This window comes from Epinephelus fuscoguttatus, linkage group LG8 (genome assembly GCF_011397635.1).
Source record: "Epinephelus fuscoguttatus linkage group LG8, E.fuscoguttatus.final_Chr_v1".
Lineage (NCBI taxonomy): Eukaryota > Metazoa > Chordata > Actinopteri > Perciformes > Serranidae > Epinephelus > Epinephelus fuscoguttatus.
Genome location: NC_064759.1, coordinates 36414051 through 36441794, shown reverse-complemented (window position 1 = coordinate 36441794; position 27744 = coordinate 36414051). Strand labels below are relative to the sequence as shown.

Here is a 27744-nt window from a genome sequence, read left to right as displayed (position 1 = left end):
GAAAAGTAACTGTCACATTTTGTTCACCTTAAAAAAGTCCTATAGAGAATGTAAATGCATTGCACTAATCAAGCTGGCAGCAAGTGTTAGGGTTAGCTCCACCCTTTTATCAAAATATTGTCATTTCTTATCAATTCTGGTTCCCAGAAACCAAGATGGTGACAGTTAAAATGCCAAACTCGAGGCTTCAAAACAGGACTCCACAGACCAATGGGTGAAATCACGGTGGCTAAGTCCATTATTTTCTTACAGTCTATGGCACATATATAAAATTCAAATTAAAGCACGGATGTCTGTGTTGTAACTGTTAGTTTGTCTATTTGCTTGTATGTGTGTCCAACCATGTGTTCAGGGAATGCGTATGTTTGCAAGTGTTGTCGCTGTGCATGTAGCCATAACAAAGCAACCACCAGGCTTCGACCCTTTTGGTGTGTAGATGACATCAGTGTCTGGTGAGCAGAACTCCACTCTGAACTGAGCGATGTGAGGGGAAAAGGACCATTGTGCGGAGCTGTCACTGGTGTTAACCCCAAACTAAGCCACCAGCACCCACGTGGCCTGCTTTCACTCAAGTGCGCCAGGACACACACGTCTTGCAGCCTGGGAGAGAATGGGAAGTGAAGACCGGAGGCGGGGGTGGAGGTTGGGGGGGGTGAGGTGGAGAGGCAAGCAGGATGCGGCGGAGGAGGCCGCCTTCTGTGAGCTCTCATCTCATTACTGGAGGTTTGGCAAGGCACTATGGATGACAGCACTGGGGACATTTTTTTTTTTTGTCTCTCGCGCTCTTCCTGGTAAATCTGTTTTCCAAACATGTATCTGCGTGGCTGACTCGGAAAGTGAAAAGCCTGCAAACAAACAATATGGCAATTTGCAGCTCTGGCATTGCAGGGTTTCACTTTTTCCACAGCTTCTCCCATCGCGGCGTGGTAATGACAGATTGTGTCATGGTTATCGAGCCTGGCTGTGGTTGGTGAGGAGGTTATCAACCATCTCAATTAGATACCCCACAGCTGCTGGGCTGATTACAGTGTCTTAAAGAGAGTCCAGATGAGGAAACTATGTCCCTGTTCCGCAGTTGGGGGGAGGGATGAGGGCCCCATGCTAATTTGCAAATTTTATTTAATTGCGCAGTTTGAGAATTGCTGACAGCAGAGCTCAATAACAACGGATGACAAGAATATAAATACATTAAGGATTATACTAATTCAAAGATAGATGCAACATTACAGTGAATGGAGACCACTAGAAACTGATGAGAAGCATGTGTTCCACAGGAAGCATTAGCTCTCAGAAGTAAGAAAAGTGAAAAGTATCTGTTTGGGCTTTTATTGGATAAGATTTTAAATCTATCAGATGAAAAATAAACAAAGCAATACACTAGAAACACAAGCATGGACTTGGCTAGGCTGGAGGACATTGAAAGCTCTGCAGGCAGTCCTATACTGGATCAAATATATGGACTACATACAGTACAGTATATAAAGCTTCATTATTCTCAAAATTATGAACTTAAATACTGAAACATATGACCAAAACTACCACAAAAACAGCACTGAATTCTCCCAGAACTAGCATTAAGTCCAATCAAGTGTCCAGCAGTGTCATTATGTGTTTCCATGGAACCAAACAGTCAAGGTGTGAGTGTGTGTTTGTGTGTGGGTGTGTGTGTGTGTGTGCCTATGTGTGTGTAATAGCAATGACTGGCAGTGAGTAATATGAGCCCAGTAGTAATGGTGTTCAGTCATTCTCAATGAGAGATATTCTAGTGTCAACTGCCATTTGGGGACTAATTATTGCTGAGCTGGAGTCAAAATACGGGACTGTGTGTGTGTGTGTGTGTGTGTGTGTGTGTGTGTGTGTGTGTGTGTGTGTGTGTGTGTGTGTGTGTGTGTGTGTGTGTGTGGTTAGGATTGTTTAGTTTACAGCTCTGGCCAGTCGGTAGGATTAGACTCTGTAATGTCATGTGTGGAAACAGGAGCCAGCCGCTGGCGCTGTGGGAAGCTCAGACCACTGTGTACTGTAGCGTGGTTACACTGGAGCATCGGACAGCCGACTGTTTCTGCTTCCCAGCCAGAACCGCTGCTGTCACTTAAAAACTCTCAGTCTCTTATAAGCTGATTTTACCAGGGTCAGTAAGAAAGAGAAATTATTAACAGATTGACATCTCTGCATTTTCTGGAATCACACAAACAGTTTTAAAACAATTTTTTGGACTTTCAATTGGGGGATCTTGCCAATTGTGAATAGCTTCAAATGAGAGAAAACCAATAAATCCCCAAACTGTTGTCGTGTCAAAATATAGAGGACCTGCATTTTGTAGAAAAACAAAACTAAGACCTTCAAGACATTTTGATGCATACCTGGAATTTGAGACCACCTGAAAAACCCAAATTAGGGGAAAAAAATAGAAAAATATGCTACTTTCAATTGAACATCTTAAAACAAAACATCCTATGATTGTAATTTTAAGATGAATGATCACACTGAATTCAAGGTCAGTGACATAATATGCACAGTTATGAGTGTTTTTACGCTTTAAAGACATTTTAAAGAAAAACACGAGTGCATGGTTACAACTGTAAAACAAAAGTTGAGATCACTAATAATTTCCAAAAGGCCAAAGTTCATGTTTTTATGAGTGACAGAAAATTCCCTTCACTCCTCTTACCAAGGTGAGGCCTTGAGGAACAGATGTGGTGGTGGTGGTGTGTTGGTAGAAGTGGGCTCTGCCACGTTCCTGAACTGCCAGACTGGGGCCCCAAACACACACACAGACCCGTGCAACACACATTCTAAGAGGGAGCTATTTTCCCACACCTCCACAAGCCAAGTTGTAAAGTATACAGTTTAATTCCTGGGCCTCTGCGCTATAAACGGGCTGAGGATCCGGGTTTATTTTCTTTGCAGAGTTTGTCTTTGCTCATCAGAGAGACCCAAACATTGGAAGACAACAGCAGGCTGGAAAGTGTCGAAGAAAGATGGAGGGAAAGGCAGATTATGAGATAAGAGTGGAAAAAGAGAATGGTTCAGGGACAGGTGGAAGGATGAAGAAAAGTTGGGGAGGTACAAAGGATGGGTTTAGTAATAGATAAAATGAAAATATTAAATAAGGTAGGGGGAGAGAGGTGGGATAAAGCTGCAGATAGACATGAAGTAAAAAAGGGAAATAAGGGGTAAACAGGAGAGATAGAATAAGACATGGATGAAAGGATGGAGGGAAGAAAGACTGAATAGGAAGATAAATAATTACAGAAATAAAAATTAAAAAAATACAAAATAATTATAACCAATGACATGTGACAGGACCTGACAATTCCATCATACTCTGACATAAATTCTTTTCATCCCCCTCCACTTAAAAATGTGTTAGAGAGGTGTTTCACATTCCCTTACTGAAGGGAGCGACAACTGTGCACATGTTAAACATGATACTATTATTGGTATATGTAAGTATTAAAACATGTCTAAAGGGGGACTTTAATAATTTGTATTTTTTTTTTATTTAATTTGAGAAATATTTGTTCTTTTGGGTTGCAGCTGCTGGTAGTCAGGATTTTGTCAGGTTAGAGAGTAACTTTTTCCAGGTTATCGTCAGGTTCAAAATTTGGTGCATACGATCAGGTTCATTAGAGTCATGAAGGAAGCTTTTCCAGTTCAGACCGATTCATAAATATAAGTAAAATGTTTATGAAAATGTCACAAAATATTGTAACAACTCAGTAGCAGAGGTCAGATGAATGGTTGGGAAGGGGCTGTAGGGCCGGGGCTTTTGGGATGTGTGGTGTGGATGTAGTTGGAGTACTAGAGGACCAAGCAGGAGGGTGGGGAGCAGGGTTGAGACTGCTGCCACTACTGCTGAGACTTATCAAAACAGCTCCTACATTCTTGCTCAATCACCCAGCCTCCCAGAGGACTAAACACTTCTACCAGTGTTTGTACTTAGGTAAACAGTGACAAGTGGGCTGTCAGGGGCCTCTGTGGCCTTGTTACAGACGCACTATACCATAGGGCCTCCACTGCCATACTCCACCGCTGCCACTTCTGTGGGTCCACAAATGACGCAAGAACACACACATGTTGATCACACGGAAACAAACGCAGACACAGATGCACATCGACATATGAAACACTTTTTTTTCACGTGTATGTTCTTAAACAGACACACTTTATTGCCTCTCAGGGCGGTATGATGGTTGTGCGGTGATCCCGAAGGGCCCCACATTGCTGACAGGGCTTTGGTGGTCAAAGAGCATTAAATCCTGGGCTAGTTGCCAGTGCTTAACAACACAAACACTCATCAACACCATAATTTTTATGCATCCTATGTTCCTACCTCGCACAAATATACACATCATATTACACAAGGCTCTAGTGGCTAAGGCCCCAAGGCCATGGACCCTTAGCTAGTCACTGTTGCTGCTACTGTACTAGAAAGAAGAAAAAAATTCCTGCCACATAATCGAAGCCAAGGACAAGCATCACCTAGGGACGAAAGGAAAAATAACACTCAACATTTGTTGTTTCCCCCCTAAAAAACCCCGACTGTAAGTTTTCCATTGGCTTCGCACATGCCTGCACGCACTGCTACACTTCATACTTCATTCTCTGGGTTTGATATTTTATCTGAGCGAAAAATGTAAATACAGGTTATTGTTTTCCCTAAATTAAGAGGCAGGTTTATACTCAATCAAGCCCTAGCTTACACGAATCAAACAGAGCTCACAGCCTATCTGGAGTATCTGTTCTGGGTAAGAAAAAAAATATGTAAGAAACACAAGCACTGATGAGATTTTTCCAGCCATGAAAATCCTTCCCAAACAAAACAGATTTTTTCAGACAAATATCATGTGTTAGCACTGACTCAACTACTCATAACAATAAAAAATACAATATTTTCACCTAAAATCAGACATCAGCAGCAGAATTATGTACACAACAAAGGCTTAAATAGCATGTGTTATTGCATGAGTCATAGCAACTTTGATTTCAAAGAAAAACTTATAGTTGGGTGTTGGCAGGGTGTAGTCATTAGGCCTCTTATTAATCAAGTAGCACCACATGAAAGGAGGGATGCTAGAAAAGCAGCATATAAGTAATAAGTATGCACATGAATGAATGGACGAAATACTGAACCATTTAACATCAAATGTAGGAAATTAAGTCCTGTTACATGATGTACCATAGCAAGTTTTTTTTCTGATTATAAGTGACTTATGACATCAAGCACGGATGCTTCCAGTCGCCTCTCTTTTAGCTCTGCTAAATTTGTGCTAAATCTTAGACTCTTATGCCTATTTTGCAAGTGTTGATGGTGATTTTTGTGGTTGGCTTTGAATGGTGATGGCATGCTGCCCAGAGTCACTCATTGGGATGTGGAAATCAACACACCAGTCTTTAAACTCTCCTTCCACCAACTTCTAGCTAGCTAGCTGGCCAGAATGAGGTTTTCAAATGTAAACATTGAGAAAAAGGGGACCAGCCAAAGTAGCATCCTGGTAGCCATTGTGTAGGCGTTGGGAAATAAACTGAACAACCTCCGTACTGCATCTGTTTCCACCAGAATATCAAGAACTGTAATAGCCTTTGATCTATTGACACTTTGCTAAATGCTGGACAGCGCCATTCAATCAGGAGGCTCTTTTTCTATATGTCAGTCTGACAGAGCAGAGGACTCTGGTGAAAGAAGCAGAGGAGACGTGTGCTTTACAGTGAATAAGGACTGGTGTTATGGTGGGAATATGAGGTGCTGTCCTGTTCCTGCTGTGGATCACAGCTATACACCACGCAGAACTGGTCGCGGAGCAGAGTCACTGCCTGAGTGCAGAAGGAGTGACTATACAGCTGTCGAGGTCAGGATGTGTGGACAGTTAAATCATTTCACAACCAGAAACCATGGATTACCAGAACTATCCGGAAACATGGACAATAATAAAGCAGCAGTCAACAATGTACATTGATGCAAAGGACTATTTTAGTGCACGAGGAAAAGGAGCTGATGGGATCACATTTTACTGGAATTGTACCTTGTGTAATCCCAGGTGACAAATAAATGATTGACGTCACAAAATACAACTTAGATGTGCTGATCCATGAGATTAGACTGATGTGTAGCTGGGTGAGAAAAACAAACCTCAGTGGGGGAGCCAAAATCTGCAGATGGGCTGCAGGTGCTGGTGTCTGGTAGGGCAGTGCCAGCACTACTGCGCACTGGGGATGATGGGGCAGCACCAGCAGGGGGTTCTGGAATGCTAGAGGTCTGACGCAGGATGCCGTGCCTCTGGAGACGAGCCCACGTAGAGCTCCAGTTAAGGAGGAGCTCGTACAATAGCTGAACCTGGTGAGTGACAGGAGCGGAGAAGAAAAGAAAAACAGAGAACTTTAAGTTGGAACGCTAGATATAGTATTTCACACTGATTGGGATAAAATATGATGTAATGCAGTCTAATGTAAGGAAAAACTATGATGCAGAATTCTCATGTCAGTCAATTTATTTCTGTCTTATATGAAAACATGTTTATATAGAAAGCTCCTACCCATGACACACACAGATGCTGATTTGTGTGCAAAAACTGACCACAGCAACAGCTGAATACACTCTCTATACATGAAGTCTACTGTGCCAAGTGAGTGCCTTATAAGATAGACCTAACACACCACAAGTAGTCTTAATATTTGAAACCGGATTCAAATGTATTTTTGCCAAGGTCTGACTCAAACAGCTGCACTGGGGAGTTCTCATGTAGTTTTTACTTCTGCGGCCATTAGCATGATTTGGCTTGGCAGCTTTGTAGTTATGTGACACTAAACCTAGTTAAAGTTGAGAGAGAAGGAAAGAGAGAAGGAGGAAATATTAGCCAGAAATGGACCACTATCCACTCCCATTTCTTTCACTCTCCACCTTAACACTATTTTAGACTTTGTACTTGTCATTCAATGAGGCCTCATTTCACAAAAGTGATGTAAAACCTATGTCTTCATGCTTCTACTCGATGGGTGACTATTTGCAAGGCACAGCATGCTCATACACGTGCCTCACTGTACAAATTTGTTATCCATAACAACAAAACTCCCAAAGAAACACCCACAGAGGAAAGTTGAGTTGTGTCATCAATTTCCCCTGAAAAACTCACCACGGTTAGGAAAAACTGAAGGCCCGGCGTCAAGTGTTCTCAACTATTTATCATGTGTTCACATGAAAAGAGGCCTTAGCTTTAAACAACAACAAAGCCAAAAACAAGAGTGGAAAACATGAGGAGAAGGCAGGGGAATGTGATGTGATGCTTTCAGTTATTCATGCATTCACTCAGTGTTCTTTAGAGGAGAGAGAGGGAGAGCAAGGGAGAAAAGCGACGCTCTTTCACAGTGAGCTAATTTCTGGATTTCAAATGCTTCGCTTCTGCAGCCAACTGAGCCCCCCCCCCCCAACCCCCCCACCCCACCACCACCACCACTAAGGGTCCCTCAAAAGTAAAGGTGCACAGACACATGAGCACACACAGAATAGCTGTCTCTACTCCAGACATATTTTTACTCACTACTGCTCACTCACACACATGCATGCCTGTTAGCGCACACATTACAGGGAGGCCTTCCATAAATAAGCATAAATCAAATGAAAAGCAGCACAATACATTACAGCTGGGCCATTTCAAACATGTCCAGGAAGAGCTGCTAACGCCGATCCAGCAGCCGTCCAGGGACAGGGCCAACAGCTGTCTGCCATACCCAACCGAACTGCTCTGCCGTCAGGAGAGGTACGGCTCCACACTCTCTTCTTTGAGAGTCTGAGGCCTGGAAGTCCAACCAAGCACAACAAGGCCTACTGCACTCAGCAGCAGATGTGGAGGAAGTAAAGAATGCAGAATAAAGGAGAGAAGGGAAGGGGTGAGATGAAGCGTCATTACATGACCTCTGTTTTAGCAGAGTCTAGGGTTTAGTCCCTTCTGTCCTTAATCTCTGTTGTTGCTCTCTTATCCTCCCTGCCATTTGCTCCATCCTATATCTACAGTCTGTTCATGAAAGTGGAAAGTCGGGTAAGTTGGTTCAGCTCAGCTACTGCTGTTGGGCCAGTGGGCAGGTTGGACCCCACAAACATACACACACATGCACACACACACACTTGCATGCTTACATGAGCTCACAATACATATGCCACATTTCATGAGCTGGGGAAGTGAGCAGAACATTTGGAGGGCTGGGTTCTCCAAAGACCTGTCATCTGCAGATCAGGAGGTCTGCTCGGCTGCAGTAGTACAAACTGGAGACTGAACAGAGGCTTCCACAGTCATTCATAAAAACACACAGATGAAAGACGGGAGAGCATGCAGATGGTGAGTGTTCGTGTTCCTTTATCTTTGCACAGTTTATATAGAAACTTCACATAAGTGACATATTGTTGTGTATGTGTAGTAGCCGAGAGTGAACATGTGTATGGATATATGAGAGTGCGTGTGTGTGTGTGTCTGCATGTGTTCACAGTTATGTGTCAGAGGTCAAAGCAAACGGTGGTGGTGGTGGTGGTGGTGGTGTGTGCTGATTCAAGGTGGTCCTGATAAGGTAAAAGTGTAGCTACTAACCACATCCTTCTGACACCAACATGAATCATTCACACAGACACTAAAACTCAGATTGAAGACAACACATACTACGCACAGCAAGCGCTGCACTAGAAACGCACATTGACGCCAAAATAGGAGAAACGTGTCGGAAAAATACATCAAAGCAGATTATCCTGAGTTAGCCCCTTTATTTCTATGCATACATTATGTGTGTGTGAGCATGCAACTGTGTCTTGGTATGGCCTGGTCCTGTTTTCTCTCTGTCTTACACTACTGCTTATCCCTTATTTTACTTTCAATTTTTTCACACCCTTTCAAAAACACTAACCTCACTTCCTATTGTATTTTAGCAGCCATTGCACCCATAATATATTCAGAAAATCTATTCAGAAACATGTCTATTCATGTGTATGGTCACTTTCATGGAGTACACAAATGGCTTCTCATGCTCTTAAACAAAATCATGACACTTGTGGCTACATGTAAAAATGTTAAATATAGTTTTAAAAAAAGAATAATATCCAAGGCTCGACTTTTGCACCCCCAGTTTCTAAAAATATCTTTGTTTGTACCATGAAGTAATCCTCTGCATATTATGGAAAATCTGATTTAATGTCACAAAAATGTAGCTCCAATGCCAGGAGAAGTTAAGAGGCCAAACTCTTTGGTTTTATTTGTTGACTTTAAATGTATTAATGTCTCAAAATGAGTGTGATAATTATTGATTAGCAAATGCCAGATGTTACTCTGCCACCCAAACTCCTCCAATTCCTCCGGCACACCCGTCACAATGTTCTCATCTAACTGTGTTGGTGGGGCTTATTGTGTAGCAACTGTGCAGGACTCTGACATCCCCATATACATTCCCACAAATGGAAATACTAATTAGAAAGAGGAGTAAGTAGTGTGAGGTCTCTTTTGTTCTAGAGAGGGTGGGGTTGCTCTGGCAGCGCTTCTTAAAGAGCTGCTACATGACTTGAAATGGTACAGAATGAGCTTATAACCCCCCTCGAGTCAGAAATTTACACAGAAGAGTGAGAGAAGGAGAGAGGAGGTGAACAGATGGGAAGAGAGAGCAGAGGGATTGCGATGAAAGAGAAGAGAAGAGAAGTTTTCATTGGACCCGAAAACTAATAATGACTCATCATATAATCGCAATAAGCCTTCCCAGCTTTGCCAGACACAGGCTCTCCATTTGAAAAGGGAGAGCAGAGAAGAAGAAGAAAGAAAAGAAACTTTCCCTCAATAAACGATCAGCTCTCCTCATCTCTGGGAAAGTTTTCACCACGAACAGATTAAGGCCTTTCATTTGTTTCTGGTACCAATTCGCCTCAATATCACCATGGCTCATCACTGTGGTCAGAGACATTTAGCAGTGTGACCACTCAAAAGGTCGCCCCAATTAAGTGTTTACAGAGGAACCAAATTCAATACAGCTAATTCAATTGCGAAAAAACAAAACATGTGTAATGGTACATGTAGATGTGATTATAGCACTGTAACAGTACAGTGAAAAACAACACAGAGACCTAACTGGGAGAACAAAATGTTCCATTTCCAATCTGTCCATATTAATCATGCTCTCACTAAAACATAGTAACACGCTGTAAAACAATGATGATGAGTCTTGTGCTCCCCCACTGTCCTTCACTTAGACCTCAACATATTTGACCAAAGCAAACAAGGCAACACTCTCTTGTTTATGCTTCCACTCTCATGAAAATTATTCTAGGTAAGAAGATGAGGCAGTTTGTTTATTGGAGTCAATCTATATAAGAGAAACATGCACAAGCAGGATCATCCTGCCAGTGTTTGTGTGTTCATATTTCAGGAAAGTTTACAAGGGGATGATTTGTATAAATATACATGTAAATCTGATGACTACTTTGTAAGATGCAGGACTGTATAACTGACCTGAGGGTTGGAGCACTTGACGTGGACGGGCTGCAGATCAACATGGAGGCAGACTACAAAGGAGTGTCTTCCTTCAGAACAGCTCTGCAGCTTATGGGATGTGACGGCCAGTGTGGAGGTGCAGCCCATAGGCTCCAACAGGCTCAGGCTTCGCTGCTGTCCCAGTAATGTGTACACGCTGAACTGACTCAGGCTTACTGTCCAGGGGAAGGCATCACCTGGTGGTAGACATGGGAGAGGGGGAAACAAGGATACACAAAAAATGTGGGAAAGGGATGTAACAGTAGGAGAAAGAGGATAAAAATTGCAACACAGAGTCATTGGCAGAGATTGAGAGGAGCAGGGAGGATGAGAGAGACGTCATGTGAGGGGAGAGCAAAGAGGACAAGCCAAGTCATTGTGAAATTGAGAGGAAGGCAAAGAGAGATGCAAGAAAATGCAGACCAGATTTGGAAAAAGAAGGACAAAAAGTGCAATGGATTAAAATATCAAAAGGATAGTCAGCAATGTTCATTATCAAAAACACTATGACAACTAGATTATTCCTTTCACTTCCCCTTAAAATTAAAGCCAATTACGGTACATGGGGGGAGAAAGCTTCATGGAAAACATTAAAGATGCACTAAGGAGTAGTATCCTGATTCAAAGGTTCTGCAGCCAATAAGCAGGAAGAGGATCCCATCAAAACACACTGTAAAATAAGCTGGTCTATTCTAAATCTGTGGGTCTGAGACAGGATGCCACACTGGGAGAGCTGGAGTTTGTTATCCTGCCAACCCTGGTAAAACAATCGTACAGAGAAGGGGAACTTGTTCACTAGCACAGGGCCATGAAGAGCACATTTCCCATGCACCGTGGGCAGGACGCTTTGATCCAGAGCATTGAAAATGAGAGATGAAGAGCTTTTCAAAGGGTAGGAATGAATTACTAAAAGCAAGGGTTGTTAATTTTTACGGCAACATTGACAAGGCTGCTGATGTCACTGTTTTTGCTGTCGTTTTTCTTTCTCCTCCGTTTTTGAAAACTGAATGCCCAGTGTTGATGTCATTGAGGAGTTGGGAGAAAAAAAAATGAGGGAGGGCACTTTTTTTTTTCTTCTAAAGAGAAAACACTGCTCACCCGTCTGAGTGTTGCTTATGTCAACTCTACCAGGTGTGCACACCACATGTGCAAGATCTATCTCTCAAAGTCGCTCTACTTAAGTTTGTTTGTCTTTTGTCATGGTAAATGAGTAGTAGTGGGTCAAAGGTTTGCTTAGTGTTGAAAAGGCTGTAATGATGATGAATTCACATTATGTAGCCTATTACTATTATGAGAGCATTCATTTTAATTATTAATAAAAGCAAATTTGTGTGTTAAAAAAAAAAAAAAAAAAAAAAAAAGGCAAGGCGATTTCTCCCACCCACTGAAATTTATTTTCCAAGACTCCCATTTTTAATCTATCACCATCATTGTTTTTTGAAGTGTACTTTTTTTCTCATTTAAACTTTCAAATCAATCTTTTTGACACAGGGTCATTTAGTGTTCTCACTGTTTATCTGGGTGTGTGTTCTTCTCCTAACATTTTAATCATTTTAATTAAAGCTGAAATTTCATTAGATACAATATAAAAACCAACCTTCCTCCAAGATGGGCTTGGAGACCACAAAGGGGAGCTCCTGCAGTGGTTCCATGTACTTGTGCCCAGCACTAAGGACACTGATCTGTGGCAGGCAGACTACCAGAGTCCCAGGCATGGAGGCCTGGTTGTGGTACCAGCTACGGACGGTGCCGGGAATGTCACCGCAGATGATGGTGCTCGGGGAGGGGAGGCTGTCATTAGGCAGGAACACACAGCATGACTGCAGCTCCAACTGGAGAAGTGAGAGAAAAACAAAGAACATATGAAGTCATATTAATCAATTCAGTTACAGGATAATTGACCACCCACCTGCCTCAGCCTCCTTATATCAGTTTCAGTGAGCTGCCATTGAGCAAAGTGCTTAAAGGGCACTGCTCTGTGCCAAAATTAGAGAGTCTGGATTGCAATGGAAAGGACCTAAGAAAGAGTGTATGCACAACTCTGGGTGTTGCTGGAAAAGACTGGACATGCGTAATAAAGCTTTCCTTGATTTAAAAAATGGAAACAGTCAATCCCACATTTAGTCATGCATGCTGTTCTGCTTGATGCCTATGATAAAGTAAACTTTGCTTCATATTATTACCACTACTGTATTACTTTATTACTGTCTTGCTTTAGACAGTGGGATCTGCCTTCAAAAACCTTTTAAAAGTCAAATGTGAGCTTTTGAATGCCCATTTAAAACCTATGTGAAATTCCATATCAAGGAAATGGAACACCTTTTACAACTTCAGAGACTTTTCACGATTAAATTTTGAACTTAAATCATATTTGAAGTCTTTTTAAAACGGTTGAGAGCCATTCCAGCTGTATTATGTCACACATATCTCTGTTCACCAAAAAATTTATGAGCCATTAGGTCAGTAACCAGTAGCAAGTAGCCAGTAAGTGTAAGAGCTGTGTCTTTTTCCATTACATCGGGGTTGCACTGATTTAAAAGACCAGTTAACAGAAAGGAAAAGAGGACAGGGTCCAGGGGGCAGACAGCAGGTGCTGCCAGACACGCAGTTTGTCTGGGTGTATGTGTGTCAGTCAGAGAGCTGGTTGGCTTAAGCACTATTATACTGTGTTCAGTGTAAAATACACACACAAATGCACAGACACACATCCTCCACTGAAATTTGCATTAACAAATTTGCAGCCTTCTGTTAATATCACACACACAATGTTGGAATGCCTCTGACAGGCCTGGATACAGAGACCAGTTCTCCCAGCTTTGATGGGAGTCGGGAGAGGGCGACAACGGCAGAAACTGAGAAAAAGACCGAGATAGAGTAAAAGAGAAATGGAGAGAAGGAGAGCAAAAGAGAAAGGGAAAGAGGGAGAGATATGGTTACACATTCATCTCACGCTGCTTCCTCTTTTGATTACTCTTCAAAGGGGGGTTTGAAATCGGAACACTGACACATAAGGCTTTGGCCTTTTTAAGAGGCGGCACGCAGGAAGAAAATCCATCGACACTGCCTGGTCTGCTGCAGATCTTAGCAGGGTTAAGCTGTAAAGCAGGCAGACACACGGAAACCGCTGGGTTTTAACACTGTGACTCTGGTCTGCACCTTGAGCTCACTGCCTGAGGCTAATGCTCTCCTGCTGGACATCTTGGTTTAGTCTGTCAATAACAATAAAAATGCTTATAACAAGATTTCTTAATATTAATTTGTCTGTTTGAAAACTGTCCTCTTACTGTTATTCATTAATTTTCATTTGATTTTTTTTATGTAGAGTTGTGTTCTTATTAGTTGACTTTCACTGTATTTCCACCTTTTATATTCCGCACTTTGAGTTGCATTCCGAGTTGCGTAAGTCTGATTGATTGAAAAACCATCTATAAAACCAAAGTAGTCAATAAACATTAACATGAAACTGAGAAAAACAAGCAAATGTTCATATTTTAGAAGCTGCAACCAGCAACTGTTTTTGTGTTTTTGTTTAATAATTGTCATTAATAAATCTGATCAGTTGATAATTTGATTGATTGACTAATCATTTCAGGGCTTATTTAATGCAGAGCCAACATCAAGTGTAGTTCAAAGGTATGCACAAAGATGTATACCCCTGTGTAGGCTTAACCATATTACTGTCAGAAAAAAAATTCATACTTAGTTCAACCGTAATGTATAGGAAGTAATCTTATACTTAAACATTTGCTTCTTTAAATGGGTCATTTCATAACAAAGCTCTCCTACCACACAAACCAACTATAAACTAATAACTACAGTTACCTAAATTAATGTAGTTCCCATACTGTGTCTGATGGTTGACTAAACCTGTCACCATATATCAAACTTTGGGAGTCAAACTCAATCACAGGAAAATATTAAACTATAAATAAATACTCACTGATGAATGTCCACCCTGGTTAAATACTAAAAGAAACTGGTCTGTCTGCGTTTAAGAAGACCCAGATGTTAGACTCTTTATACCACCAGACATTTCATTTTATATTAACATTTTTATCAGCAACTGTGGGATAATTTTTAGCAAAATAAAATACTAGTAGATTTTGTTAATAACTATTTGGAAAGGGTGAGTTCATTGTGTGACATACCTTAGGTCAACTAAGCTTAAAAAAAGCTTTGCAAAGGAAAAATTGACTGTTTTGGTGTAAAGACTAGGATGTTAATCTTTATTATGCTACAGCAGGACAGATAAAAGTTGGCACCTACTGTTTAAGCTACCACCATAGCTGCTAGCTTGAGTGTGTACACTGAAACCTAAAGTAATACCCCTTAATGGTGTTTTCTTATGACTTTATAATGCTCTGCTGTTGTTCCCCATGGCAACACAAAACCAAAGATGATGTCAAGTGTATGGTAGCTGCAGACTTGCCACATCACACAGTGAAATACTAACAATAATCAGATAACATCTCACAGATGACAACAGAGGAAAAAGCTGAACAATTGAATGGCATTCACTGGGCATAGCGACCGCTGTTCCTAGATGTTTACACTAAGGCAAAAAGATCAAAATGCTTCAAAGAGTCTGACTATGTAATGGAAAAGAAAATGGCTTGTCAGTCCTAAATCTGGGTGATACAAAACTAATCTTTAGTCAGTCCCCCCCCTCCTTTGGTGACAGCTAATAAAAGCCACAAAAACACAGAAACAAACATGTTGTAATTCACAATGGCAACAGTGCATGAGTCCATCTGACGGTGGTGAATAAAGAAACATTTGCTTTTCTCTTGAGTAAGGGAGTTAAGGTCAACAGAGGAGATAAGAACAACAGTGAACTGGGAATGCCATACACTGGGGACCAGAGGCTGCAGCCGCTGATGAATATCTGACTTCAAATCACACAGTTGCTAGAAAAAAGACGACGAGACAGAAAGACAAGGGAAATAATGCTATACCAAACAGATGAATAATGTTAGTCAAATATCTTGCCAGGGGTCTGGATTAAATCGCGGTAAAGTCTGTGGGGCCACAGAGTCCATGAACAAACTACTTATTGTAATCCATACCTACTCCAGGAGGCAACATAGTTACTGGCTTAAGTTGTATCCAAGACAAATATGGTAAACAAGTAAGATCAAAATATAATGAGAACTAGAAAGCACTCAGAGAGCATGCCTCTGCCAAGGCTGCACAATTGTCTACATTTGTTATTTTAATAATAGAAAATGTTTAGGAATGTTTAATCTGCATCTGGATCTGGAGCAAAATACACACTGTGATAGACAATCATGGGATAGATGTGCCAGATTTTTTTAGTGAGTACAATAGTTCATGAGAAAATAGCAAAACTGTTAAAAAATGCCCTCTTGTGCGATGTTGCAAAATCCTTTAAGATAAAAAAAAATGCGAGAATTCTTTGTTCCATGAACCATGGCTGATATCTTCTGCTAACAGACAAACAGACAGAAACAAATGGGATCAAAAAGAGGACCTCTGTGGCAGAGGTACTGGCAACTGTGTGGCGTATAATGTTTTTCATCATGTGAGGGCAATGAAAAGCTGTTCAATATGACTTCCACCTGAATTAATTCATATTCACTGACATGATGCCTTTGCCATGGAAACCCTCTGCTCTCTCAGTCACAGCAAACCACTGGTCAATTACAGACAGCCTATCAGACTGTCATGCCGAACAATTTATGCTCAAATGTGCTCAAAATACCAGTTAAACATATTGACAAAATACTGTAAATGCCTATCCTTGGTGCTGCGGTTGTGTCACCCCTCTTGGAATGTGAACACTCAACCCTTTGAGAATCGACTGGCTATACTCCACCCTGTTCTCTGGGCTACCGCTAACAGCAGGTCACCCTGGTTGACCTCGCAGGCCTCTCCAAGGCTCCCCCTCTGTGGTCTCATGTTTGAGCTGTGACTCACACACACACACATCAACACACAGGGACGAACATACAGTATTCAAACAAAGGCGACGGGGTAACGAAGGGCAAGAAATGGGAGCACTGGCACTGATGAACAGTGCTGACGGATCCAAAGAGAGAAATAGTCTGAGGTCAGAATGTCCCATATTCATCACTGCTTTGACCACAGCCAAAACCACTGACAGCTCCTCTCCCTTACCAATATCCCTCGATCCCACCATCACCCTACCCCCTCATTCCTCTGTCCTTTTGTCCTCACTCACTGAGGCCTGCCTGTTGGTGTCCAGGTCTGTCACCATGACCATGCATTGATTCAGGGTGGAAAGTCTGTGTAAAGGTGTTGTGACCAGAGCAAAGGGGAGAAAAAGAAACACTAAAGGAGAGATAGGATGGGACTAGATGAGATGGAAGAGAGGAGAGGACAGATGGTGGGAGCAGAGGGGAATCCAGTCTTTTTGAATGGTTGCATACCCAGCAAAAAAAAAAAGTTCACTATACTAACAGGTCCAAGCATAAAGTCAGACTATGTGTGTGTGTTTCATGTCACAATGTCAGGTGTAAAAGTTCAGTTGAGGTTGTGCAGGGTCATGTTTGGTATTCCACACAATTGTGTTTAACAGCTCTGCAACAGGCCAATAAACACAGCACTGGAAGCAGTTAGCCTGTGTGACAATGTCCCCCTACTGTGAGCTGATGTGCATGCCAGGTTTGTGTAGGTTTGTTTGTGAGAGCGTGTGTGTGTGTGTGTGTGTGTGTGTGTGTGTGTGTGTGAAAGAGAGAAAGCATGCACAAGGTCCCGTGATGGGACAGGAAAGTGACAGCTGTGCCAGGTTGACCTAAAACTCATTCGTCACGTGCTTGGGAGGCAAAGAGCAACATTTGCAGCATGTTACTGTACCAACAAGCCACTCACAAGGCTCAGCAAACTAAATTTAATTTGTATCCCATAACAGGATGGTGAAAACGGATTTTCTGTCAGGGTAGACCCGTGGAAAGGCAGCTTTTCCAAGTGCAGCGAAAGGAAAATACTGAAATGAATTTAAAAATAGAAATGGGCACAAATAATATCTGAAAGCCAGAAGTATAATTGCAGAGTGGAATATCTGTTACACAACTTTACCCTCAGAGGGGTTCAGGGTAATGTGGAATAAAACTGCAGCAAAAAATGACAGATAGACAGCCTCTGGAAATGATTCAGGTACAACAAACAATAAATACAGCACAGGGCTGGGCAGCACTCTTGTGAGTGTGTACGTGTGACCTATGTTTCAACAATCCTGTGGGTTAAACATTCATTTCAGATCATGACAGGGGTATCTGGAGCTCAACCACATTAGGAGAACTCTGGATTATAATAAAGTCTTGGATTCAAGCTGAAGCCTACTGTTAGAAGTTTAGGAATGGCAGGTGTGTTCATATGTCATTATAAAAGGTTCAGTGGGGAAAAGAGGAGTCAAAGAGTCATAATTCTTCATTCCTTTTGTCCAATGACATCATGTCCTGTCAAAGTGAAACTAAATCTTTAAACATAACAAATGGAGTTAACTGTCAGCGGCCTGGGACTGCAGTTCAGTTACCCACTGCCTCTAATGACAGATTAATATTGGAAAAAACACTGAGGGACAATGTGAGTGTGTGTGTCTGTGTGTGTATTCAGGGCAGGGTGTATCACTCGCAGCACACTCTACTAATATACTTCAAAAAGAGCGGAAACACTTTTCAATTTTGACCAGGAAATCTCCGTTAAAAGAAGACTGAAGCCAATCGACTCCTTATGAGGCTGCACGTGCCACGCTTTAACTGTGAAAACATGCTCAAATGACATACTTACACATTTACAAAAGCACATACACATACACACATCATGTGTGCTCGCATATTCACATACAGTACATGCAAACCCAAACACACACACAAAATCACAGGTCATAATATCCCTTTAAACTGAAGTTATCAGTCATTTTAAGAAAAAAAAAAGAAGACAAATAAAATAAAAACTCGATGGCCTCAAGCCAAAACACCTGAATTAACATCTCCTGTCTTTGAACAAGTGCTGCTGTGAGGGAGCCCCCCGTCTCTTTTTAATATCCTTGCAGAGACTTTGTGCTGTGCTTACCACTTCCCCTGAAGGATGGCACCTGCAACAGCAATGAACTCAGTCAAACAACACTGCTGAAAGCTATAAGGTTATATCCCTCTCTACTGCTGCTGGGTGTTGAGTTAGTTCAGTATACAACAATCAGTCTGCTCCGTTTTTTTTTCTCCTCCTCCTCTTGTGTTGGGTGAAATAATCCAGCCCACTTGCCAGATGAAAATGTTGGCATCGTATGTTTCTGCAAACTAGGCATACTGTATGTTGCATTTGTACATTTCATAAATATCATATCAGTGTTTCTAAATTGAGGCAGTTCTGATTACATGTACATGAGCTGACTTTATCAGGAGATTGAGGAGATGGTGGATGGTGTGAGACCTAGGCGAGACAGCTACCAAGCTACAGAATACTGTTCAGTATAGCAGAACTTGGCATTTCAAGCTAAAACATGATCTTTTCCTGACCATAACCAAGTAGTTCTGGTGCCTAAACATAACTACATGTTAACCACAACGTTGTTGAAACGTTAAGATACATGAAGTTACAACACATTTGCTACACAGAAACATATTAATGTTACATTTCTGTGGTTTGCAGAAACGTACAATGCCAACATGAATTTTGATGAAGGGTGGACTGATGGGAGACTCCACTTTAATTTACATAAAGTAGCAAGGATACTTTTGTTTGCCATATAATCAGAGAAAACAAACATTTTGTGTGTTTTTTTTGTGTTTACAAAGATACATTTTACTCTTTGCTGCCTTTCATCAGTGCTGCACATCTGTAGTATGTGGAGAAAATGTTTTATCTGACTGGCTCATTTAAAGATGACAGTGCACAGCCATCAGGGGACAGAGACTAGCTGGAAATAATATAGAGATCTATACATCATGTAGAATATTAGGCTAGTGCTCTGCTGTTGCGTAAGTCTCACTATGCACGCTGACAAACACAGGATTAGTAAAAAGCCCCACGGCCCCAAAAAGTGAGAGTGCCAATGGTTTTTGAGTGACATAGCATGGTTATTTGGTAGGTGACCATTGCTTATCCTGAGACTTAGACCTTGATCCCTTCCTCTTAGGCCTCTAAATGAACAAGGATCTTCTTACACTTTGATCTACAATCACACAGGCTCTAATTCAATCTGGATTCTGGATCAGGAAGCCAGCACATGCTGTCAGAAGTAAATAAATACTACTAGAAAAGAGACGGACGAACAAAAAAAAAAAGCCTGAAACACTGAAAAAACTGAAACATATCCATTTGGAAAGTACTTTGATTAAATGCTAAGATGCCTTAAGACTTTTTTTTTCTTTGTCTATTTCTTCCCTCTCATCCTCGCCTGGCGTCACATCACAGAGTTCTAAATATGGGATTGTTCCGTTTTTTGTGGCAAGTTCAGCTCAGTTTTATTCTTGATCACTTCCCCGCTCCATCAGATAGCGTTCAGAATCCAGCCACATGTGTGGACCCTGTTTCAAATCTTAATACCCCCAAAAAGCATCCCGTACTTCCTCCTCTTCTGAGCAGCACTGAGAGTGTATGAACTGTCTCGTGTAGCATTTCTCCCTTGAGTCTTTGTGAAGATGGTTTATCTGGTTCCAGCAGAGCAGGTTCTAATAGAGAGGAAGCTGAGGGCCAAACACACTTAGGCTTTAAAAGGCTGGGGCCATGTGGAAATGGCCTATATAACCACAGGAGGCTCTTAGGATCTGCCGTGCCTCGCCAGTAAATGACAGAACAGTGAGTAAGATGGAGGACAGCCTGTGTACTCGGAGAAGCAACTTCGGCTTAGAGTGCATTATTTTCAGATCGTCATTCTTAAAACAGTTAAATGTTTCAGGCATGAGCTGACTTTGCTGGAAAGGTAAAAAGAGCCTGCCTTGTCTGAAAAAGACCTCCAGAATTTTAGTTATCATAACTAAACATATAGTCTCAGTACTTAAAACAGTGGAGAACATTTTAGAAATTCTGAAAATGTGTCAATACTTGTTTTTCTTCAGTACCAAAGGCAATAGGCAGGGATGCAGTTCTTCCAGACATGTTCCAGTCTGCCGTTAAATGCCAAAAAAAAGAATATCAACCACCACTGGACAACAACAAAATGTGGAAGACAGCAACATATACAGCTGCAGCAACAGCTCCGCCTCGCCTCAACTCGACGAAAAGAAAAACAGTAAGAGTCTGTATGGTAGTAATTTGCGTTTGGGGCGGATCATCAGGGATTAATAATAAATTCACAAAAACCATTACACAAATGGTGCCATCAAACTTTTCAGACAAACAAAGGAAACACTTCCAACTTAGCGAAGAACCCCACAGACAGAAATCAAGGTGAGTGACTTTAAATTCAAATTAATGCTACATTGACAACATATAGTAAACAACCTATAGAATAGTAACAACATGCCACTTTTCCTTTTTTAAATTAATTTAAATTCATTTTTGATATCATGATATGCTTGGTGTGCTTCACACCGCATCTGAATGTGTGTGAGCTTGTACTACATGCAACATCTTTCTCCTATGTAAAGTTCTGGTCATTAAACTACAGAATGTAGGAGAGAGTTATCTCTTTTGACTTATCTATCATAACTGAGCCCAAAAACTTAAAAACCGACATCTACATTTTTACTTTATTATAAGATAAAGATATAATGCTTGGTGCCTACTTCTCTTAAAAAATATTTTCAGCAGGACAGCTGTGTTGTGACATCACTCTGACAGCATTTAATACAAACTCTGTCAGAGTCATCTATCTTGGACCCCCAGTGCCTGACATTTGTCCTTTGGTGCTGTGGTCAGATCCGCTGTTAGACTTATTGTTTTCATATCACTGCAGGGAAGAGAAACCAGGAGGCCCTGACTCAGTACAGACCTCAGTACAAAAAAACCCTGTAGGCCAAGATCACCTCTCTGTGGAGCGACCTCACAACATGTGAAGCACAAACACACTTGCGCATAAACTTGCACATTCAAGCATGTATATACCAACACATTTTTCCCCTCATTTTCTCCACTGCACACTCTTTTTCACACACGCAACACACACACAATAAGCAAGCCACGACACACAGGAAATCACCCAGAGATAGAGGGGAGGAAATTAGAAACACCCTCCCAGCATCCCGGGTGAAAACATTTGCAACTCTGGAGCAGAAAAAATCTCAGTGGAGAGATCTGCAGCGAACGGAAAACACATCCCTTTGTTTTTAAAAACCTGATACCTCTCCAAATGTAATCTTCCTGTGCCTGCACCAGACGGGACGCTGTGTTTCCTAAGTGGCCGGTCAGATGAACAGAAGGTCCACAGAGCAACCCCCCTCACGCCCCCCCATCCCCCTCGTCTCTCTGGATAACCCACCCACTGTTAACCTCCTGCTCCCCCTTCTTCTGCATATCCTCCTGCATTTCTGCTCTGTCCAAAAACACATTTGGAATAGTGAGTGTAATAGTGTAAATAGTGTAAAAATAGTGTAAATAATGTCTCAGTGTAAATGAACATGATTAATGCGTGTATCTGAAGATGACACTGTGCAGATGTGTGTTGTGGTGCATGGATGTACACAAATGAAGTTTTTTCTGCAACCTCAGAAAGCAACTTTCCTCCCTAATGTCTATGAGAAAGGCATCTAAGCGTGATGCCTCCTGACAACAGATAGGCTGGGTCTCACCCACATGCCACCACAAGCAATAAGCTCGTGGCCTGGCACAGCAGCACAGCCAGGCAGCCAGCCATCCCTGTGGCCCTGCATTCCTCTCTTCTAACACTGCTTACAGAAGCTGACAAGCGCTGGAGGTCTCCCTGGCCGAGGTGGAAATCTGCAAAAATAAACGCTTTAGGTGACATGAAGGCTTTGTTTGTTTCTGCTGGCCTGGGTGTTTGTGTTAGCGCGGTGGGTTAATTGCGACTTTGATCGCTGCGTTTATTGATCCAGCAGTGGCCTTAGGAGTGCGGCCGGCCTGGGCTGCCTTGCCTGCTCCCACCCTCGATCTCAAACAATCACACCTCAACCACCCCAGCATGGTGAGCCACTACAGATGGGCTCCAAGGGGTGGACACACCAAGGTAGGGCTGAAGATGCACTGGAAGAAGGTGGCCATGACTGAGAGCAGATGTGATAACTGAGGTTTCAGCAGGTTGAGGACAATTAGGATGGGGTGGCTTAGTTTAGAGACTGCCCATTGATTACGAATGGGGTGAATAGGACTGGGTTCATGTACAAGCAATAGATTATTCAAGATTCATGATGCAGCTGAGACCTTCCATAAAAAGCCCTCACATACAAAGGACTAATGTCAAGCAGGTTGGCCTGTGCTTTAGTCAGATGTATGAAATACGCTTGGCTGGGTTTATCTACAGTAGTGGTGTGGCCAAACAATTTTTCTCTGGGCCAGCTGAAATGAGTGGAGGTGGCTGTGATTATGTTATGCAGTATGTAATACTAGGCCAAACTGGATCAAATGGCGATGGACTGCAGATGAAAAGAGCTTTTACTGGCTAACTAGTAAATTTTCACCACTATCGATTTATACGGTGTTATCGAATCAAGTAGGCCAAACTGGGCTGTCCTGATCCTCATCTGATCTAATGTGACCTGCGTTTGGCATGGCTTCCTCCTCTGTCCCGAGACAATGGGTGGATGCATGCCCTCTAAACAAGCTTTCCAAAATACATTCAGAAGATCACAGTTAAAACCACCATCATTTTCCCTGACAATTTTTTAAAACATCCCAATCTTGAAATTCTAGCTGCTGTGAGTTTTTATCCTAATGAAAATCAGTTCCAGGTCTCTAGGCCTCTGAGGTTCAAGAGGTTACAGACACAAGAGAATCCTGGTAAGCACTTTTCCAGTGCAGCCCGGTGAGAGGGTCAAATACGTGTGTGTCTATAATGGCTGTGAGGTCATCAGTGTATTGACACAGCAGCAGATGATGGAACGGGATTCTGGCCACACATGCACATGAGCGCTCCTGTCCTGGGTGCATACACATACACGTGCATGCATGCACATACACAGTGCTCTCAATCGGTAAACAGCTAATGACACATCTACTGTTACATTGTGGGGTCCTGATTTAGATCAGGCGATACCAGGGAGGATGTGTGTGTAATCAGGAGAGAATGTACACTCTTTCTCTTACTCTCTCCTTCATATTCCCTCAGTACCCCTGCTGTTTCCCTCTCTGCTCTTCCTTCTCTTCTTCCTTTCTTTCTTCCTTCCAATTTACTCTTGGGCTCCCACTGTGTGTGGAGATTTTTGTGTGGACTCCATGTCAGGGGGGACACTGTGCTCTGCCCTCAGCAATAACACTTCTCTTTGTTTGCAATACAGCCAATCAGTACTTGTCTTTTTAATGAGACAACCAGGGGCTGTAAGCTATAATAAAAGCCATTTCATTTACCTTCACTCTTTAACATAAGCACCATCACCATGCCATTTCCTGTTTTGCCACTGATGCTCTGTCAGAACATTTATAGAATTCATCTCAGTTTAAGCCTGATCAAAAGAGAAGTCTGTGGCAAGAACATATGTGATTTATGGTTGCTTGAAATGGTGAAATGTTGTCAATTTTTTTGTAATAAAAACAGTAAAATACATGGATTGCAGTCAGATTGTGTGCATGTGTGATTCAAGTCCTAGTGTTACAGTCAAACAAGCATAAAAAAAAATGTGATATCAAATAATCAGGGATCCTCTGACAGAATGCACTGACAGTGAGTGAGTAGTTTTCATCTGTGAGGGTGATTACAGATTAATTGCAGTTTTATTACATTTGATTCTATTATACCCCTGAATTGTCCCGATTTAAGTGTCTCTAAAGTACAATAAAACATTACGAGAAAATCTTCTATTTAGATTCTGATTTAGGTTGTCTGCACAGATACACACACAGAGGGAGCATGACTTTCTCCTCTGTTCAGGATGTCATTACTCCACTACATCTTTACATAGCAAATATTGTTTGCTGCTATATCAGTGCTCTGAATTAAATATACAGAACCTTTAACAGAACTAATTTTCAGACCTGCGTTTCTCTCTCTCAATGAGTAGGTTATTCATTTGTGACTGGAGCCAGGTCTTGAGGTTAATTGTAATACATGTAAATGTATGCACTTATCCCATTACAGATAAATTGAAGCTGCAACATCGACCAAAAAATGTTTCTGTTATGACTTTGATGAGGTAGCGACCTTCAGGGTTTAAAATGACTGTCAAGTCTGAAAAGTTGACAATTTATTACAATCCACATATAAACATGGTGTTTGAAGTGGCATAAAATTCAAGTTGCGATTGCAAATCATTTGAAAATTGTGGGCTCTGACAGACAGGGAGGGTGAGGTGTTGAGTGGAGGGATGATAGGATGGAGAAAGGGGGGCAGAGGATGAAGTAATGTGCCTGCAGAAGGCGCTCCAGCCGGGGGTCAGATCCTGTTCATGGAAACCATCTGGCCAGCTCGATCTGAGCCACACCAAACATACAGTACACATGATCCTCCTTTCTATCTCCCTCTCACTTCCCTCCTGCCTTAAAATTCACCCTCTGCCCATTTTTCTCCTTTTTCTCACCTCCTACCCTCCGTCTCCTTTCCATCACTTTACCTTTTCTACCCCACTGCTTTTTCTCCTCCTTCTCTCTCTCAAAAAATATCCTACTCATTAATGCATGGCAGCTGCAGGGAGCAGTGTTACTTCATTTTTCCATGGCAACGGTCTCTCTGTTTCAGCAGATCCCATTTCAGTTTTGGTAGCAACGTGCTCCTTTGCCAGCGCTGAACACATTCATGTGTTAAATAGAAGGAATTATTGCAAAATTCCTGAAATAGAATCACCATCCTAATCACTTGCAATTATTATCAGGGTCCAGAGAGAACATGGGTGTCCCCAGGGAGAATGGGGCTGAGAAGGGGAGATGACAGGATGAAAAGGGGTAAGGGTGAGCAGCAGTTGGGGAGAGGGGTAGGCAGGAAATAAGTGGGGGCAGAAACACAGGGGACAGAGGAGGACCCGAGAGGTGAGAACACGGAAGGCAAAGTGGGGAGTTCAATGATGTACTGTACGCAAGAGTAACAAAAGAGTTGGAGTAAGAGAAGGAAGTAAAGAGGAGGGTCAGGACTCCAAGGCTAGGGCAAGTGGCCATTTTAAGATGTGCCAGGCGACTCTGGCCAGGGTGACAATTGCAGCACTGCCCTTCAGCCCTAATGTGAAGTGACTACTAAAATAACACCACCTACACAAATTGTAGCCTTGCATGACCAAGAGATTTAGTTGCCTCTACAGGGAAAAACACACACACACACACGCTCCCTCGTGTGTACAACATGGATGATCTGTGCGGTGCGGTACATAATGTCTGAGAGACTCCACCATCCTGGGCTTGAGAGGCTTAGTTTGGATGGTATGTCCCTCTGACCTCACCATGCCTGTTGCAATGTTGTGACAAGACACTGGCTTGTTTGCCCTTAGTGAATGTCTTTTTCTCCCACATCCAGACTCTCTCTTACTCCCAGTTCATCTTCCCTGAGGTGCATCTACACTTGTCAACTATTGTCTACAGTTTGGCCGTTGTAGAAATTTTCAAACCGGTTTGATATTAAGCCTAACACTGCATTGGGCTGAAATATTGAATTTTACCACTAGGTGTTGCACTTGACTCAGCAGATGCTCCAAAGCGGAACATAATGAGTCCCGGCTCTGTTACTACCTCTGCTGCTAACTTAATGCTAATGTAGGCACAGCAACACAGGTTCACCTGCACGATAGCACTACACACAGTTTTTCTGGCCATGGCACCCAGAAGTAAGATGGTATCGGTAAGGCATTTGGCAACAAGAGTGCTTGACGCAAACAGTGCTGAAGGGATTGGGATGGTAAGAACATAATTAATCATCTTTGCCTCCTTGCCTTTTATTCCCGCTTTCTATCAAGTACTCCTCTTCTTGCGCCATGGCGCCATCGGCACAGCTGTTCAGCCAGGTTGTATAAAAGTTTAAGAAACAGTTAAGCTTGTACACCGGACTGGATTGGCAAAACCGTAAATCGATCCAATTCTATTACTGTCCCAATTTGTCTAAGCAGTGATTCACGTAGCTACATGAACTGAACCATTTTTCTTTTGGCCAGCTGGCTTGTCTGTTTTTAACATTAGCTGCCCGTCTGTCTTTATTATTGACAGTTTCTTAAGGAGATTAAAGGAAGTTCTCTGGTGGCTTTGAATGGATTACAAATAATGTTTTGACCATTTTCATTGCAGGATGAAAATCGCCTATCATTCCTAGTGAGGTAAGAGGAGAAGAGGGTGTTACAAACTGAGATACATAGGAATGTACTGGATTTGAAGTCATAGAGGAACCATGGCTCAGAATCATTTCTGGGGTTTGCTTGAAGCACTCAGCTACAGATAGAGCGTGACACTCATGGATTCAGATAATAATCTGTGCCCTAACCACGCATGACGGGCCATCACCAGGAATCAACGCTAACTACGTTTGTCATTGAAAAAGACAAGTATGGTGTAAAGAATGATTTTAGAGCAGAAAGCTACAAATAGAAATGGTGCATGTTCTGCTTTTTCCAGCTGCTGTTCTGGTTTTAGACTTTGAGTGGGATATGTGTCTAAGACATTACATAAGCTATACTCAAGGATAGAGTCACACTGCAATGAAATGCACAGTGCAGTGGGACAGAATTGCTTGCACAGATTTTTTTGAGGTTATGCTGTTTCTTGAGGTAAGATAAAGGATGATGCAGCAAAGTGCATTAGACCTTGTAATGTATGACACTAAAATGAAAATCTAGAACATCTTTCCATTCAATGCTATTTGTGAACTGCTGACACTGGTGGAATAAATGACAACAAACAGCTGAAAATGTAAACCTTATGTGCTGCAGCTTTTCCAATCTGCATTATCACTGTTTTCTAACCTTCTCATATTAAAATGAGGCCACACTCTGTGCAAGACCTCTACCTTCTGCTGTGAATCTACAGGAAAGAATTTATGTCGCAGCGACAAAGCATCATGACTGCATCTGACTATGAGAATTTCTTAAAACAATTTACACAATCACCAGCTATCACGTGTCCCTATTCTGTTTAAACAGCCTTAAGTGGTCTCAGCAGCCATAGAATAATAAATACTTTTGTAACTTTGTCTCCCTCAATCTCATTCCTTTACCTTCACTCTTTCCTCTTGTTCCTCTCTCTTCTGTAA

At 42.0% G+C, this 27744-nt stretch overlaps 1 protein-coding gene across 6 annotated transcripts in view; it reads right to left on the bottom strand.

Annotated features, from left to right (window-relative positions):
- Positions 1–27744, bottom strand: part of LOC125892761 (intermembrane lipid transfer protein VPS13B-like) — a 360799-nt gene that overhangs the window by 157917 nt on the left and 175138 nt on the right. For all 6 annotated transcript variants that reach the window (XM_049582970.1, XM_049582966.1, XM_049582968.1 and 3 more), the window contains exons 23-25: positions 12091–12325; positions 10473–10690; positions 6131–6334 (exon numbers count right to left, since the gene is read on the bottom strand). In XM_049582970.1, coding sequence (XP_049438927.1) covers positions 6131–6334; positions 10473–10690; positions 12091–12325 — 657 coding nt within the window. The remainder of the gene's footprint in view (positions 1–6130; positions 6335–10472; positions 10691–12090; positions 12326–27744) is intronic.